The sequence below is a fragment of the Heptranchias perlo genome, unplaced genomic scaffold (assembly GCF_035084215.1).
Source record: "Heptranchias perlo isolate sHepPer1 unplaced genomic scaffold, sHepPer1.hap1 HAP1_SCAFFOLD_223, whole genome shotgun sequence".
NCBI lineage: Eukaryota > Metazoa > Chordata > Chondrichthyes > Hexanchiformes > Hexanchidae > Heptranchias > Heptranchias perlo.
The window spans coordinates 267,690-284,311 of NW_027139237.1; the positions used below are offsets into that span (position 1 = coordinate 267,690).

Here is a 16,622-nt window from a genome sequence, read left to right on the forward strand (position 1 = left end):
CTCTTCATATACTTGTAAAATCCTTTACTGTTATCCCTGATATCCCTTTCAAGCTTTCTCCCATATTCATTTTTTGTGGATTTACCACTTTGTCTCCCTTTGCTGTTGTTTATCTCTCTCCTGGTCCCGGCACCTCCTCTAATCTTTGCTTGCGTGCGAGCCCCTTTCAGTTTTGTAATTTATCTCACTGTCCTTGTTGACGAAGGTTGTTTAATTACCCGTTAGGGGTATGTACAGGTCTTGCATGGAACCAAATACCTCCCACTGTTCACCGCCTCCCCCACATGGTACAGCTCTCCATAGTCAGCGCTCGGGCCCCCTCCCTCCCCCAGCGGGCGGGGTGTGACTGAGCTGAGTTTGAAGGGTTCAGGAAGGGAGACAGTGCAGAGCTGAAGGGTTTTATTTCCGACAGACGTCAAAATCACAGGCCGAACCCAGTAACGCGACAGACCGCAAAACAACGCGACAGACCGCAAAACGACACAAGATCCCGCCTCCCCGGGAGACAAAACAACACAAACGGACAAAGTCCCGGCACGTTCCCGCTCGGGATTAATGTCGTTTCCGATCCGGACTCCGGCTCCTCCTCCTCCCACTCCTGCAGGGAAGAGCAGAGAACAGGTCAGTGATCACACACAGGCCGTCCCCGGTCCCCCCGCCCTGGCACGCGCCGTCCCCGGTCCCCCCGCCCTGGCACGCGCCGTCCCCGGTCCCCCCGCCCTGGCACGCGCCGTCCCCGGTCCCCCCGCCCTGGCACGCGCCGTCCCCGGTCCCCCCGCCCTGGCACGCGCCGTCCCCGGTCCCCCCGCCCTGGCACGCGCCGTCCCCGGTCCCCCCGCCCTGGCACGCGCCGTCCCCGGTCCCCCCGCCCTGGCACGCGCCGTCCCCGGTCCCCCCGCCCTGGCACGCGCCGTCCCCGGTCCCCCCGCCCTGGCACGCGCCGTCCCCGGTCCCCCCGCCCTGGCACGCGCCGTCCCCGGGTCCCCCCGCCCTGGCACGCGCCGTCCCCGGTCCCCCCGCCCTGGCACGCGCCGTCCCCGGTCCCCCCGCCCTGGCACGCGCCGTCCCCGGTCCCCCCGCCCTGGCACGCGCCGTCCCCGGTCCCCCCGCCCTGGCACGCGCCGTCCCCGGTCCCCCCGCCCTGGCACGCGCCGTCCCCGGTCCCCCCGCCCTGGCACGCGCCGTCCCCGGTCCCCCCGCCCTGGCACGCGCCGTCCCCGGTCCCCCCGCCCTGGCACGCGCCGTCCCCGGTCCCCCCGCCCTGGCACGCGCCGTCCCCGGTCCCCCCGCCCTGGCACGCGCCGTCCCCGGTCCCCCCGCCCTGGCACGCGCCGTCCCCGGTCCCCCCCGCCCTGGCACGCGCCGTCCCCGGTCCCCCCGCCCTGGCACGCGCCGTCCCCGGTCCCCCCCGCCCTGGCACGCGCCGTCCCCGGTCCCCCCGCCCTGGCACGCGCCGTCCCCGGTCCCCCCCGCCCTGGCACGCGCCGTCCCCGGTCCCCCCGCCCTGGCACGCACCGTCCCGTCCCCGAGACGGTCGGTCTGAAGTTAAACCCCACCAGGACCCCGAATACTCACCGTCTTTTGCTCTTGGGGGGTCCTCTGACGAAGCCCCAGTCCACACTGATGGGCTGTCCCGCCAGCTCGGTGCCATTCAGCCCCTCCATCGCTGCCTGGGCCTCCTTGTAGGTCTCGTATTCAACCAGGGCGTAACCCTGTGGGCAAACAAACACGGGTTTAATCCCCACACCCCGGTCACTCCACCCCTCGAGGGGTTTATTCCCCCCCCAGGCACTCCACCCCGCCAGGGGTCTATTACCCCCCCCCGGTCACTCCACCCTGCCAGGGGTTTATCCCCCCCCCCCCACCCCGGGTCACTCCACCCTGCCAGGGGTTTATTCCCCCCCCCCCCCCCCCCCCGGTCACTCCACCCCGTGGGGGTTTAATCCCTCCCCGGTCACTCCACCCCGCGAGGGGATTATTCCCCCCCGGTCACTCCACCCCGCGAGGGCTAGGGTTGGGAGGGGGGCCGTTTCTGTTCCATTCCCCGGAGTGAAGCCCCCCTGACCTTCAGATAACCCGTGCGTCGGTCCAGGTTCAGGTGCAGGTTCTTTATTTCTCCGTATTCTGCAAACTTGTCGTGAACGTCTTCCTCAGTGGCCTCTTCATGGACACCCGTCACAAACAGGATCCAACCTTCAACAGCTGCAAACACACCGACAGATCATCAACCCAGGCCAGGGAGAATCTCCTCACCTTCCCCGGACCAGACAGAATAAACCCCCCCAACGCTCTCCGGGCCACAGAGACCACCCCCCCCCCGATCTCACACCCTCCCCGGGCCACAGAGAGACCCCCCCTCACCCTCCCCGGGCCACAGAGAGACCCCCCCTCACCCTCCCCGGGCCACAGAGAGACCTCCCTCACCCTCCCCGGGCCACAGAAAGCCCTCCCTCACCCTCCCCGGGCCACAGAGAGCCCTCCCTCACCCTCCCCGGGCCACAGAGAGCCCTCCCTCACCCTCCCCGGGCCACAGAGAGCCCTCCCTCACCCTCCCCGGGCCACAGAGAACCCTCCCTCACCCTCCCCGGGCCACAGAGAGCCCTCCCTCACCCTCCCCGGGCCACAGAGAGCCCTCCCTCACCCTCCCCGGGCCACAGAGAGCCCTCCCTCACCCTCCCCGGGCCACAGAGAGCCCTCCCTCACCCTCCCCGGGCCACAGAAAGCCCTCCCTCACCCTCCCCGGGCCACAGAGAACCCTCCCTCACCCTCCCCGGGCCACAGAGAACCCTCCCTCACCCTCCCCGGGCCTAGTCCCCAGCATAGCTCCCACCTTCCCCTGACTCCCACCTAACATGCCCACTCCCCGACCACTCTCCCCCGTTTTCTGCCATTTTATGCAATGTTTTTCGGATTTTGTGCCCAGTCTGAGGCCGTTGGTTCTGGAACTTATAACGCTGCCCATTCCAGGCACCCCGTGCCACCCACTCTGCTCCGACATGCCCCTCCACCCCACTCATTTCGTACAGGGCTTTGATAGCAGCCGATCGCCGTCCACCAACCTGGGGCTGAGAGGCCCGTGTCTGACCCACTGCCCCCATCCAATAACGAAGGGGAGGGACTGAGGCCCCAGGGAGAGCAGGGACACCGTGGTGGTGGCTCACACTGGCGGCTGTCTGAACAGATTCTGATGCCAGCCAGGCTGCTTAACGGGAGCGGAAAACTGAACAAAATACAACCCAGGTCCACAAGCCCCGCCATCGTTCCCCGGGAAAAGGAGCCCGGTCCCAGTCCCAATCCCTGTGTGGGAACAGTATGACTCTCAGTCCAGCCCGAGGGGTCCAAGTGGCCCCAGTGCCCAGAGCTGTGTCCCACCGCCTGAGCAAACAGAGGCAAAGGCTTCAAGAGGGGGCAGACAGTCACAGACTCAAAGGGCACTCATTTTTTTTTATTCGTTCATGGGATGTGGGCGTCGCTGGCGAGGCCGGCATTTATTGCCCATCCCTAATTGCCCTCGAGAAGGTGGTGGTGAGCCGCCTTCTTGAACCGCTGCAGTCCGTGTGGTGAAGGTTCTCCCACAGTGCTGTTCGGAAGGGAGTTCCAGGATTTTGACCCAGCGATGATGAAGGAACGGCCGATATATTTCCAAGTCGGGATGGTGTGTGACTTGGAGGGGAACGTGCAGGTGGTGTTGTTCCCATGTGCCTGCTGCTCTTGTCCTTCTAGGTGGTAGAGGTCGCGGGTTTGGGAGGTGCTGTCGAAGAAGCCTTGGCGAGTTGCTGCTGTGCATCCTGTGGATGGTACACACTGCAGCCACTGTGCGCCGGTGGTGAAGGGAGTGAATGTTTAGGGTGGTGGATGGGGTGCCAATCAAGCGGGCTGCTTTGTCCTGGATGGTGTCGAGCTTCTTGAGTGTTGTTGGAGCTGCACTCATCCAGGCAAGTGGAGAGTATTCCATCGCACTCCTGACTTGCGCCTTGCAGATGGTGGATGTTGATGGTGGGGGATTCGGCGATGGTAATGCCGTTGAATGTCAAGGGGAGGTGGTTAGACTCTCTCTTGTTGGAGATGGTCATTGCCTGGCACTTGTCTGGCGCCAATGTTACTTGCCACTTATGAGCCCAAGCCTGGATGTTGTCCAGGTCTTGCTGCATGCGGGCACGGACAGCTTCATTATTTGAGGGGTTGCGAATGGAACTGAACACTGTGCAATCATCAGTGAACATCCCCATTTCTGACCTTATGATGGAGGGAAGGTCATTGACGAAGCAGCTGAAGATGGTTGGGCCTAGGACACTGCCCTGAGGAACTCCTGCAGCAATGTCCTGGGGCTGAGATGATTGGCCTCCAACAACCACTACCATCTTCCTTTGTGCTAGGTATGACTCCAGCCACTAGAGAGTTTTCCCCGATTCCCATTGACTTCAATTTTACGAGGGCTCCCTGGTGCCACACTCGGTCAAATGCTGCCATGATGTCAAGGGCAGTCACTCTCACCTCACCTCTGGAATTCAGCTCTTTTGTCCATGTTTGGACCAAGGCTGTAATGAGGTCTGGAGCCGAGTGGTCCTGGCGGAACCCAAACTGAGCATCGGTGAGCAGGTTATTGGTGAGTAAGTGCCGCTTGATAGCACTGTCGATGACACCTTCCATCACTTTGCCGATGATTGAGAGTCGACTGATGGGGCGGTAATTGGCCAGATTGGATTTGTCCTGCTTTTGGTGGACAGGACATACCTGGGCAATTTTCCACATTGTCGGGTAGATGCCAGTGTTGTCGCTGTACTGAAACAGCTTGGCTAGAGGCGCAGCTAGTTCTGGAGCACAAGTCTTCAGCACTACAGCTGGGATGTTGTCGGGGCCCATAGCCTTTGCTATATCCAGTGCACTCAGCCGTTTCTTGATATCACGTGGAGTGAATCGAATTGGCCGAAGACTGGCTTCCGTGATGGTGGGGATATCGGGAGGAGGCTGAGATGGATCATCCACTCGGCACTTCTGGCTGAAGATGGTTGCAAACGCTTCAGCCTTGTCTTTTGCACTCACGTGCTGGACTCCGCCATCGTTGAGGATGGGGATATTTGCAGAGCCTCCTCCTCCCGTTAGTTGTTTAATTGTCCACCACCATTCACGACTGGATGTGGCAGGACTGCAGAGCTTTGATCTGATCCGTTGGTTGTGGAATCGCTTAGCTCTGTCTTTAGCATGTTGCTTCCGCTGTTTAGCATGCATGTGGTCCTGAGTTGTAGCTTCACCAGGTTGGCACCTCATTTTTAGGTACGCCTGGTGCTGCTCCTGGCTTGCTCTTCTACACTCTTCATTGAACCAGGGTTGATCCCCTGGCTTGTTGGTAATGGTAGAGTGAGGAATATGCCGGGCCATGAGGTTACAGATTGTGCTGGAATACAATTCTGCTGCTGCTGATGGCCCACAGCGCCTCATGGATGCCCAGTTTTGAGCTGCGAGATCTGTTCTGAATCTATCCCATTTAGCACGGTGGTAGTGCCACACAACACGTTGGATGGTGTCCTCAGTGCGAAGACGGGATTTCATCTCCACGAGGACTGTGCGGTGGTCACTCCTACCAATACTGTCATGGACAGATGCATTTGCGACAGGTAGATTGGTGAGGACGAGGTCAAGTAGGTTTTTCCCCTCGTGTTGGTTCACTCACCACCTGCCGCAGGCCCAGTCTTGCAGCTATGTCCTTCAGGACTCGGCCAGCTTGGTCAGTAGTGGTGCTACCGAGCCACTCTTGGTGATGGACATTGAAGTCCCCCACCCAGAGTACATTCTGTGCCCTTGCTACCCTCAGTGCTTCCTCCAAGTGGTGCTCAACATGGAGGAGGACTGATTCATCAGCTGAGGGAGGGCGGTAGGTGGTAATCAGCAGGAGGTTTCCTTGCCCATGTTTGACCTGATGCCATGAGATTTCATGGGGTCCAGAGTCAATGTTGAGGACTCCCAGGGCCACTCCCTCCTGACTGTATATCACTGTACCGCCACCTCTGGTGGGTCTGTCCTGCCGGTGGGACAGGACATACCCAGGGATGGTGATGGAAGAGTCTGGGACGTTGGCTGAAAGATATGATTCTGTGAGTATGGCTATGTCAGGCTGTTGCTTGACTAGTCTGTGGGACAGCTCTCCCGATTTTGGCACAAGTCCCCAGATGTTAGTAAGGAGGACCTTGCAGGGTCGACTGGGCCTGGTGTTTTGCCGTTGTCGTGTCCGGTGCCTCGTGGTCCGATGCCGGGTGGTCCGTCCGGTTTTATTATGACTTTTCGTAGCGAGATTTTACAACTGAGTGGCTTGCTAGGCCATTTCAGAGGGCAATTAAGAATCAACCACATTGCTGTGGGTCTGGAGTCACATATAGGCCAGACCGGGTAAGGACGGCAGGTTTCCTTCCCTAAAGGGCATTAGTGAACCAGGTGGGTTTTTACGACAATCCGGTAGTTTCATGGCCATTATTACTGATATTAGTATTTTAATTCCAGATTTTTATTTAATTAATTGAATTTATTTAATTAATAGAATTTAAATTCGCCAGCTGCCGTGGCGGGATTTGAACTCATGACTCTGGATTTTAGTCCAGGCCTCTGGATTACTAGTCCAGTAACATAACCACTATGCTACCGTAGTATTTAACTCCGATCCTAACCTGGACATCAAGACACCAGCACTGCCCACCCACAGCCAGGAGCCCAGTGAACCCATCAGGCAAAGGCTTTAAACTGGAACAGTGTCACTGTATAGTAGCGGGGGCGAAACCCTGGGCAGTGTACTCACAGCGCTGGGGACCGGGCTCGTCACCATCCTGCTCGACAGAATCATAGTCTTCACGCAGTCTCGACCGAGCACCTTCCTCTGAACACAGGAGAGAGTCAGTCAGTGTGGGCACGCACAGAGACCAAAGACAGACGCACACACCAGAGAGAGAGAGAGAGAGAGAGAGCGACAGACAGACAGACACACAGAGGCCGGAGAGAGAGAGACAGACACAGACCGGGGGGGGGGGGGGAAAAGAGAGAGAGAGAGAAAGAGAGACACACACACACGGGCCGGAGAGAGACAGACACACACGGGCCGGAGAGAGAGAGAGAGAGACAGACACACATGGGCCGGAGAGAGAGAGAGAGAGAGAGAGAGAGAGAGAGAGAGAGAGAGAGAGAGACAGACACACACGGGCCGGAGAGAGACAGACACACACGGGCCGGAGAGAGACAGACACACACGGGCCAGAGAGAGAGAGACACACACACACGGGCCGGAGAGAGAGAGAGAGAGAGACAGACACACACGGGCCAGAGAGAGAGAGACACACACACACGGGCCGGAGAGAGAGAGAGAGAGAGAGAGAGAGAGAGAGACAGACACACACGGGCCAGAGAGAGAGAGACACACACACACGGGCCGGAGAGAGAGAGAGAGAGAGAGAGAGAGAGAGAGAGACAGACACACACGGGCCAGAGAGAGAGACACACACACACGGGCCGGAGAGAGAGAGAGAGAGAGAGAGAGAGACACACACACACGGGCCGGAGAGAGAGAGAGAGAGAGACAGACACACACGGGCCAGAGAGAGAGAGACACACACACACGGGCCGGAGAGAGAGACAGACACACACGGGCCGGAGAGAGACAGACAGACAGACACGGGCCGGAGAGAGAGACACAGACACAGACCGGGGGGGGGGGGGGGGGGGGGAAGAGAGAGAGAGAGAGAGAGACACACACACACGGGCCGGAGAGAGAGAGACACACACACACGGGCCGGAGAGAGAGAGACACACACACACGGGCCGGAGAGAGAGAGAGACACACACACACGGGCCGGAGAGAGAGAGAGACACACACACGGGCCGGAGAGAGAGAGACACACACACACGGGCCGGAGAGAGACACACACACACGGGCCGGAGAGAGAGAGACACACACACACGGGCCGGAGAGAGAGAGACACACACACACGGGCCGGAGAGAGAGAGAGACACACACACGGGCCGGAGAGAGAGAGAGACACACACACGGGCCGGAGAGAGAGAGAGAGAGAGAGAGAGACAGACAGACAGACAGACAGACACACACGGGCCGGAGAGAGAGACACAGACACAGACCGGGGGGGGGAGAGAGAGAGAGAGACAGAGGCTGGAGAGAGAGAGAGAGAGAGAGAGAGAGAGACACACACACGGGCCAGAGAGAGAGAGACAGACACACACGGGCCGGAGAGAGAGAGAGAGAGAGAGAGAGACAGACACACACGGGCCGGAGAGAGAGACAGACACAGACACACACACACACACACACACACACACACACACACGGGCCAGAGAGAGAGAGAGAGAGAGACACAGACACACACGGGCCGGAGAGAGAGAGAGAGAGAGACACACACACACGGGCCGGAGAGAGAGAGAGAGAGAGACAGACACACACGGGCCGGAGAGAGAGACACACACACACACGGGCCAGAGAGAGAGAGACACACACACACACGGGCCGGAGAGAGAGAGAGAGAGAGAGAGAGAGAGAGAGAGAGAGACACACACGGGCCAGAGAGAGAGAGACACACACACACGGGCCGGAGAGAGAGCGAGAGACACACACACGGGCCAGAGAGAGAGAGAGAGACACACACACACGGGCGAGAGAGAGAGAGAGACACACACACACACACACACACGGGCCAGAGAGAGAGAGAGACACACACATGGGCCAGAGAGAGAGACACACACACACACGGGCCGGACAGAGAGAGACACACACACACGGGCCGGACAGAGAGAGACACACACGCACACACACACGGGCCAGAGAGAGAGAGAGAGACACACACACGGGCCAGAGAGAGAGAGACACACACACGGGCCAGAGAGAGAGAGAGACACACACGGGCCAGAGAGAGAGAGAGAGACACACACACACACACACACACACACTGGCCGGACAGAGAGAGAGACACACACACTGGCCGGACAGAGAGACACACACACTGGCCGGAGAGAGAGAGACACACACACTGGCCGGACAGAGAGAGAGACACACACTGGCCGGAGAGAGAGAGACACACACACTGGCCGGAGAGAGAGAGACACACACACTGGCCGGAGAGAGAGAGACACACACACTGGCCGGAGAGAGAGAGACACACACACTGGCCGGAGAGAGAGAGACACACACACTGGCCGGAGAGAGAGAGACACACACACTGGCCGGAGAGAGAGAGACACACACACTGGCCGGAGAGAGAGACACACACACACTGGCCGGAGAGAGAGAGACACACACACTGGCCGGAGAGAGAGAGACACACACACTGGCCGGAGAGAGAGAGACACACACACTGGCCGGAGAGAGAGAGACACACACACTGGCCGGAGAGAGAGAGACACACACACTGGCCGGAGAGAGAGAGACACACACACTGGCCGGAGAGAGAGAGACACACACACACTGGCCGGAGAGAGAGAGACACACACACACTGGCCGGAGAGAGAGAGACACACACACACTGGCCGGAGAGAGAGAGACACACACACTGGCCGGAGAGAGAGAGACACACACACTGGCCGGAGAGAGAGAGACACACACACTGGCCGGAGAGAGAGAGACACACACACTGGCCGGAGAGAGAGAGACACACACACTGGCCGGAGAGAGAGAGACACACACACTGGCCGGAGAGAGAGAGACACACACACTGGCCGGAGAGAGAGAGACACACACACTGGCCGGAGAGAGAGAGACACACACACTGGCCGGAGAGAGAGAGACACACACACTGGCCGGAGAGAGAGAGACACACACACTGGCCGGAGAGAGAGAGACACACACACTGGCCGGACAGAGAGAGACACACACACTGGCCGGACAGAGAGAGACACACACACTGGCCGGACAGAGAGAGACACACACACTGGCCGGACAGAGAGAGACACACACACGGGCCGGACAGAGAGAGACACACACACGGGCCGGAGAGAGAGTGACACACACACGGGCCGGAGAGAGAGTGACACACACACGGGCCGGAGAGAGAGTAACACACACACGGGCCGGAGAGAGAGAGACACACACGGGCCGGACAGAGAGAGACACACACACACGGGCCGGACAGAGAGAGACACACACACGGGCCGGAGAGAGAGAGACACACACACACTGGCCGGACAGAGAGAGAGACACACACACGGGCCGGAGAGAGAGAGACACACACACTGGCCGGACAGAGAGAGACACACACATTCGCCGGAGAGAGAGAGACACACACTGGCCGGAGAGAGAGAGACACACACTGGCCGGAGAGCGAGAGACACACACACTGGCCGGAGAGAGAGAGACACACACACTGGCCGGAGAGAGAGAGACACACACACTGGCCGGAGAGAGAGAGACACACACACTGGCCGGAGAGAGAGAGACACACACACTGGCCGGAGAGAGAGAGACACACACACTGGCCGGAGAGAGAGAGACACACACACTGGCCGGAGAGAGAGAGACACACACACTGGCCGGAGAGAGAGACACACACACACTGGCCGGAGAGAGAGACACACACACACTGGCCGGAGAGAGACACACACACACGGGCCGGACAGAGAGACACACACACACGGGCCGGACAGAGAGACACACACACACGGGCCGGACAGAGAGACACACACACACGGGCCGGACAGAGAGACACACACACACGGGCCGGAGAGAGAGAGAGAGAGAGAGACACAGCAGTTGAACCTCACTCCCTTCTGTGAATTAAAATGGCCGGCCCCTACTTCCAACCACCCAGCTCTATCAGCTCTCACTCCATTTATTCCAGGTTTTTAGGTCTTTAGAAAGGACAGGGAAATTGGAAAACCAGTAGCAGCAATTTGAGAAGGAACACTATTACAGCATTAGGATGAGAGGATATCAGTAAGGATGAGCAGGCAGTAGAAACGCAATGGGTAGAACAGAGGATTAGAAAAGGATGCAAGAGTTTGGTGGGAGTTTTCTACAGATCTTCAGCGATAAAGTAGCGGGATACATAAATGCGGAGATCAGAGAAGCTTGTTGCAAAAACAGAGTAGTTATAATGGGAAACTTTAACTTTCACACAGACTGGGAGAAGCAGAACAGCTCGAGTCCCACAGGCAGTGAATTTCTTGAGTGTATTCCGGACAGTTTCTGGAACAACACATTCTTCAACCAACCAAGAGAACAGGCCATCTTAGATTTAGTGACGAGTAATAGGAACAGGAGGAGGCCATTCAGCCCCTCGAGCCTGTTCCGCCACTCAATAAGATCAGGGCTGATCTGTACCCTAACTCGATCCACCTGCCTTTGCTCCATATCCCTTAATACCCTTACCCGACAAAAAGCGATCGTTCTCAGATTTACAGTTATTAATCGAGCTAGCATCTACTGCTTTTTGTGGGAGAGATATAAAAGAGCAGGAAAGGGATATAAAGAGAGTGGTGAGAGGTGCAAAAAGGGAACAAGAGAAAAAAATTGCCCGGGATATCAAGGACAACACAAAGTTTTTACAAGTGTATGAAGAGAGAGAGGATGGATAAGAGGAACGTGGGCCCTTTAAAGACAAGACGCAGGTGATATTGTAATTAAAAATCAGGAAATGGCAAACTTACTAAATACTTTGTATCGATCGTCACAGGAGAGGATGAGGATAAAATACCAGAGATACCAGGAAAGCTAATAAATCTAGTTAGTTCCTCCCCTTGATTTAATATAAGTTAAAAGACGGTAATGGAGAAAATAACGAGACTGAAGATATACAAATCTCCAGGATCTGATGGTTCCCATCCCCCGGGTATTAAAAGGTGATGAAGTTGTAGATGCTTCAGCCCTGATCTTCCAAAACTCTCTCGATTCAGGAATTGTCCCCTCGGATTGGAAAACTGCCAATGTCATTCCACTATTGAAGAAGGGTGGGAGAGATAAACTGGGAAATGATAGGCCTATTAGTCTAACGTCAGTTGTGGGGTAGCTATTATTAGGGACAGAGTGACTGAGCATTTGGACAAATATGAGCTGATCAGAGAGAGCCAGCATCGATTTACAAAGGGTAAGTCATGTCTAATAAACCTAGTTGAATTATTTGAGGAGGTCACTAACATGGTAGGTAAGGGAGTGTCTATGGATGTTATTTATATGGACTTCCAGAAGGCATTCGCTAAGGTTCCACATGAGAGACTGTTAACAAAAAATTGTTACAATTTCAAAATTTAAGGATGACACCAAATTGGGGGGTGTAGTTAATACAGAGGAAGAAAATGTGAACTTGTCCACTTTGGCAGGAGGAATAGAAAAGCAGTATATTATTTAAATGGAGAGGGATTGCAGAACTCTGAGGTACAGAGGGATCTGGATGTCCTAGTACATGAATCACAAAAAGTTAGTATGCAGGTACAGCAAGTGATTAGGAAGGCAAATAGAATGTTTTCATTTATTGCAAGGGGAATGGAATATAAAAGTAGATGTTTTGCTACAGTTGTACAGGGCATTGGTGAGACCACATCTAGAATACTGTGTGCAGTTTTGGTCTCCTTATTTAAGAAAGGACATAATTGCTTTGGAGGCAGTTCAGAGAAGGTTCACTCGACTGGTTCCTGGGATGAGGGGGTTATCTTATGAGGAAAGGTTGGACAAGTTGGGCCTGTATACATTGGAGTTTAGAAGAATGAGAGGTGATCTTATTGAAACATATAAGATCCTGAGGGGACTAGAAGGGGTAGATGCTGAGAGGATGTTTCCCCTTGTGGGAGAGACTAGAACTAGGGGCCACAGTTTAAGAATAAGGGGTCTCCCATTTAAGACGGAGATGAGGAGAAATTTTCTCTCTCAGGGGGTCGTGAGTCTGTGGAACTCCCTTCCCCAGAGAGCGGTGGAGGCAGGGTCATTGAATATTTTGAAGGCTGAGTTCAATAGATTCCTGATTAACAAGGGAGTCAAAGTTTATAGTCGGTGGACAGGAAAGTAGGGTTGAGGTCACAATCAGATCAGCCATGATCTTATCAAATGGCAGAGCAGGATCGAGGGGCCGAATGGCCTACTCCTGCTCTTAATTCGTGTGTTCATACGATGCGACAAAATACAAGACATTTATAAACTTGCAGAGTGGGCTTGTAATTGGCAAATGAATTTCGTTATAGATACGACACAATGGGCTGAACGGCCTCCGTAAATATTCTATGTTTCTATAAGTGTGAGGTGGTGCATTTTGTAGGAGGCCACATACTGTTCGGAAAATAAGTCTAAATGGAGCAAAGCGATCTAGGGGGACAGATACACAAATCACTAAAACTAGCGAAACAGGTTAATAAGGCCATAAAAAAGGCAAACCAAGCACTGGGGGTTCATTTGTAGAGGGATAGAATTGAAAGGCAGAGAAGTTATGGAACCTTGGTTAGACCACACTTGGGAGAATTGTGCACAGTTCTGGTCTCCATATTATAGAAAGGATATAGAGGCACTGGAGAAGGTGCAAAAAAGATTCACAAGGATGATACCAGAACTGAGAGGTTATAACTATCAGGAAAGGCTGAACAGACTGGGGCTCTTTCCTCTAGAAAAGAGAAGACTGAGGGATGACCTGATAGAGGTCTTTAAAATTATTAAAGGGTTTGATAGGGTAGACGTAGAGAAGGTGTTTCCATTTATGGGAGAGACTAGAACTAGAGATGGTAAATATTAAATAGTCACTAATAAATCCAATAGGGAATTCAGGAGAATCTAACTAGTGGTGAGAATGTGGAACTCACTCCCACAAGGAGTAGCTGAGGTGAATAACAGATGCATTTAAAGGGAAGCTGGATAAACACATGAGGGATAGGGTGAGATGAAGTAGGGAGGGAGGAGGCTCGTGTGGAGCATAAACACCGGGATAGACCAGTGGGGCCGAATGGCCTGTTTCTGTGCTGTAGACCTGATGTAACTCGATGAAAAATGAGAGCACGTGGAATTGGACCTATTAGCTTGGACAGGGAATTAGTTAGGAGGTAGGAGACAGAGAGTGGGGATATGTATTCAAATTGACAGGATATGGCAGGTGGGTGACCCCCAGGGATCTGTACTGGGGCCTCAGCCTTTCACTGTATTTATAAATGGCTTAGATGAAAGAATAGAGAGCTGTATATCCAAGTTTGCTGAAGACACCGAGTTAGGAGGCACAGTAAATAGAGCAGAAAGTCACCAAGGGACATTGGGTAGATCCAGTGGACAAATCTGTGGCAGACAGAGTTTAATGTGGGGGAAGTGTGAGGTCATCCACTTTGGACCCAAGAAAGAGAAATCAGAGTATTTTCTAAATGCTGAGAAGCTCGGGCGAACAGAGAGATTACGGGGTCCAAGTACAGAAATTGCTAAAAGCTACAGGATAGGTACAAATAGTAATCAAGAAGGCTAATGGAATGGTGGTCTTTATCTGGAGGGGGTCAGAATACAAAGGGGGATGAGGTGATGCTTCAGTTGTACAGAGTCCTGGTCAGACCCCATCTGGAGAGACTGCGTTCAGTTCTGGGCACCGCACCTCAGGAAGGATATATTGGCCTTGGAGGGGGTGCAGGGCAGATTCACCAGAATGAAACCAGGGCTAAAAGGGTTAAATTACGAGGACAGGTTGCACAGACGAGGCTTGTATTCCCTCGAGTGTAGAAGATTAAGGGGTGATCTAATCGAGGTGTTTGAGATGATTAAAGGATTTGATAGGGTCGATAGAGAGAAACTATTTCCTCTGGTGGGGGGAGTCCAGAACAAGGGGGCAGAACCTTAAAATTAGAGCCGGGCCGTTCAGGGGTGATGTCAGGAAGCACTTCCTCACACAAAGGGGAGTGGGAATCTGGAACTCTCTCCCCCAAAAAGCTGCTGAGGCTGGGGGTCAATTGAAAATTTCAAAACTGAGATCGATAGATTTTTGTTGGGTAAGGGGATTAAGGGTTAAGGAACCAAGGCAGGTAGAATGGAGATAGCCATGATCTAACAATGTCAGAACAGGCTCGAGGGGCTGAACGAACACTCCTGTTCCTAGCTGCATGTCTGTGAACACCTGGTATCAGATTCGGATGAAAGTCTGAGCCTCTCCAGTGAATCCAAATCAAAAGGCATAAAGTCCACAGATCCCTGAAGGTAGCAGGACAGGTAGATAAGGTGGTTAAAAAGGCATATGGGATACTTTCCTTTATTAGCCGAGGCACAGAATATAAGAGCAGGGAGGTTATGCTAGAACTGTATAAAACATTGGTTAGGCCACAGCTTGAGTACTGTGTACAGTTCTGGTCACCACATTACAGGAAAGATGTGATTGCATTAGAGAGGGTACAGAGGAGATTTACGAGGATGTTGCCAGGATTGGAGAATTTTGGCTATGAGGAAAGATTGGATCGGCTGGGGTTGTTTACATTGGAACAGAGGAGGCTGAGGGGAGATTTAATTGAGGTATATAAAATTATGAGGGGCTGAGATAGAGTGGATAGCAAGGACCCACTTCCCTTAGCAGAGAGGTCAATAACCAGGGGGCATAGATTTAAAGTAATTGGTAGAAGGATTAGAGGGGAGCCGAGGAAAATATTTTTTCCCCCAGAGGGTGGTGGGGGTCTGGAACTCACTGCCTGAAAGGGTGGGAGAGGCAGAAACCCTCAACTCATTTAAAAAGTACTTGGATGTGCTCTTGAAGTGCCGTAACCTACAGGGCTACGGACCAAGTGCTGGAAAGTGGGATTAGGCTGGGTGGGTCTCTCATGGCCGGCACGGACACGATGGGCCGAATGGCCTCATCCTGTGCTGTGAATTTCTATGATTCTATGATGATTCTAAGTGCAACTTCATAAATGAATAATCTTGGGCTAGAGGTCATCTTTTTCCACACACACACACACACACACACACACACACTCTGCCCCCTGCCCCTCGTTGGATAGTCCACTCCACGTCCTCACCCCATTGTGTAAACTCTCTGTGCTCCTTCCCCCTATTTCCAGAGTTTGAGAATCTCAAACATAATACTGGGCTTCAGTGGACATCAATCGTCAAATGCCAGTCATGGCTCAGTGGGTAGTGTGCTTTCTCACAGTGTGACTGAGCACTTAAGAGAAATCTGAGCTGATTAGAGAGCCAACGTGGATTTGTAAAGGGTGGGTCGTGTCTAACGGAATTTGAGGAAGCAACTATAGTAGTAGACAGGGGTATGTCAACGGATGTAGTTTATATGGACTTCCAAAAAGCATTCGATGAGGTTCCACATAAGAGACTTTGCTAAATCTAAAGCTGATGGAATTGAAGGCAAATTATTGACCTGTTTAGGAGATTGGTTAGACAGTAGGAGACAGAGAGTAGGGAGAATGGGTCTGTACTCGAATGGGAAGGAAGTGAGGAGTGGTGTCTCACAGGGATCAGTGCTGGGGCCTCAACTATTCACTCTCTTTATTAATGACTGAGATAACATATAGACAAGTTTGCCGATGACACAAAGATTGATGTAAGTAGTGTAGACGGGAGGATAAAATTATAAAGGGACATTGATTGATTAAACGGGTGGGCAAAACTGGGGCAGATCGATTTCAACGCAGGTAAGTGTGAGATCATCGATTGTGGACCAAGAAAGGATCGATCAGAGTATTTTTTAAAA

The 16,622-nt window shown here is 54.1% G+C and overlaps 1 protein-coding gene across 1 annotated transcript in view; it reads right to left on the reverse strand.

Annotated features, from left to right (window-relative positions):
• Window positions 1-384: 384 nt before the first annotated feature.
• Window positions 385-16,622, reverse strand: part of rbm8a (RNA binding motif protein 8A) — a 17,261-nt gene continuing 1,023 nt past the window's right edge. The window contains exons 2-5 of the mRNA XM_067978101.1: window positions 6,788-6,910; window positions 2,066-2,202; window positions 1,576-1,712; window positions 385-598 (exon numbers count right to left, since the gene is read on the reverse strand). Of these exons, the coding sequence (XP_067834202.1) occupies window positions 553-598; window positions 1,576-1,712; window positions 2,066-2,202; window positions 6,788-6,910 (443 nt within the window). The 3' untranslated portion in view covers window positions 385-552. The remainder of the gene's footprint in view (window positions 599-1,575; window positions 1,713-2,065; window positions 2,203-6,787; window positions 6,911-16,622) is intronic.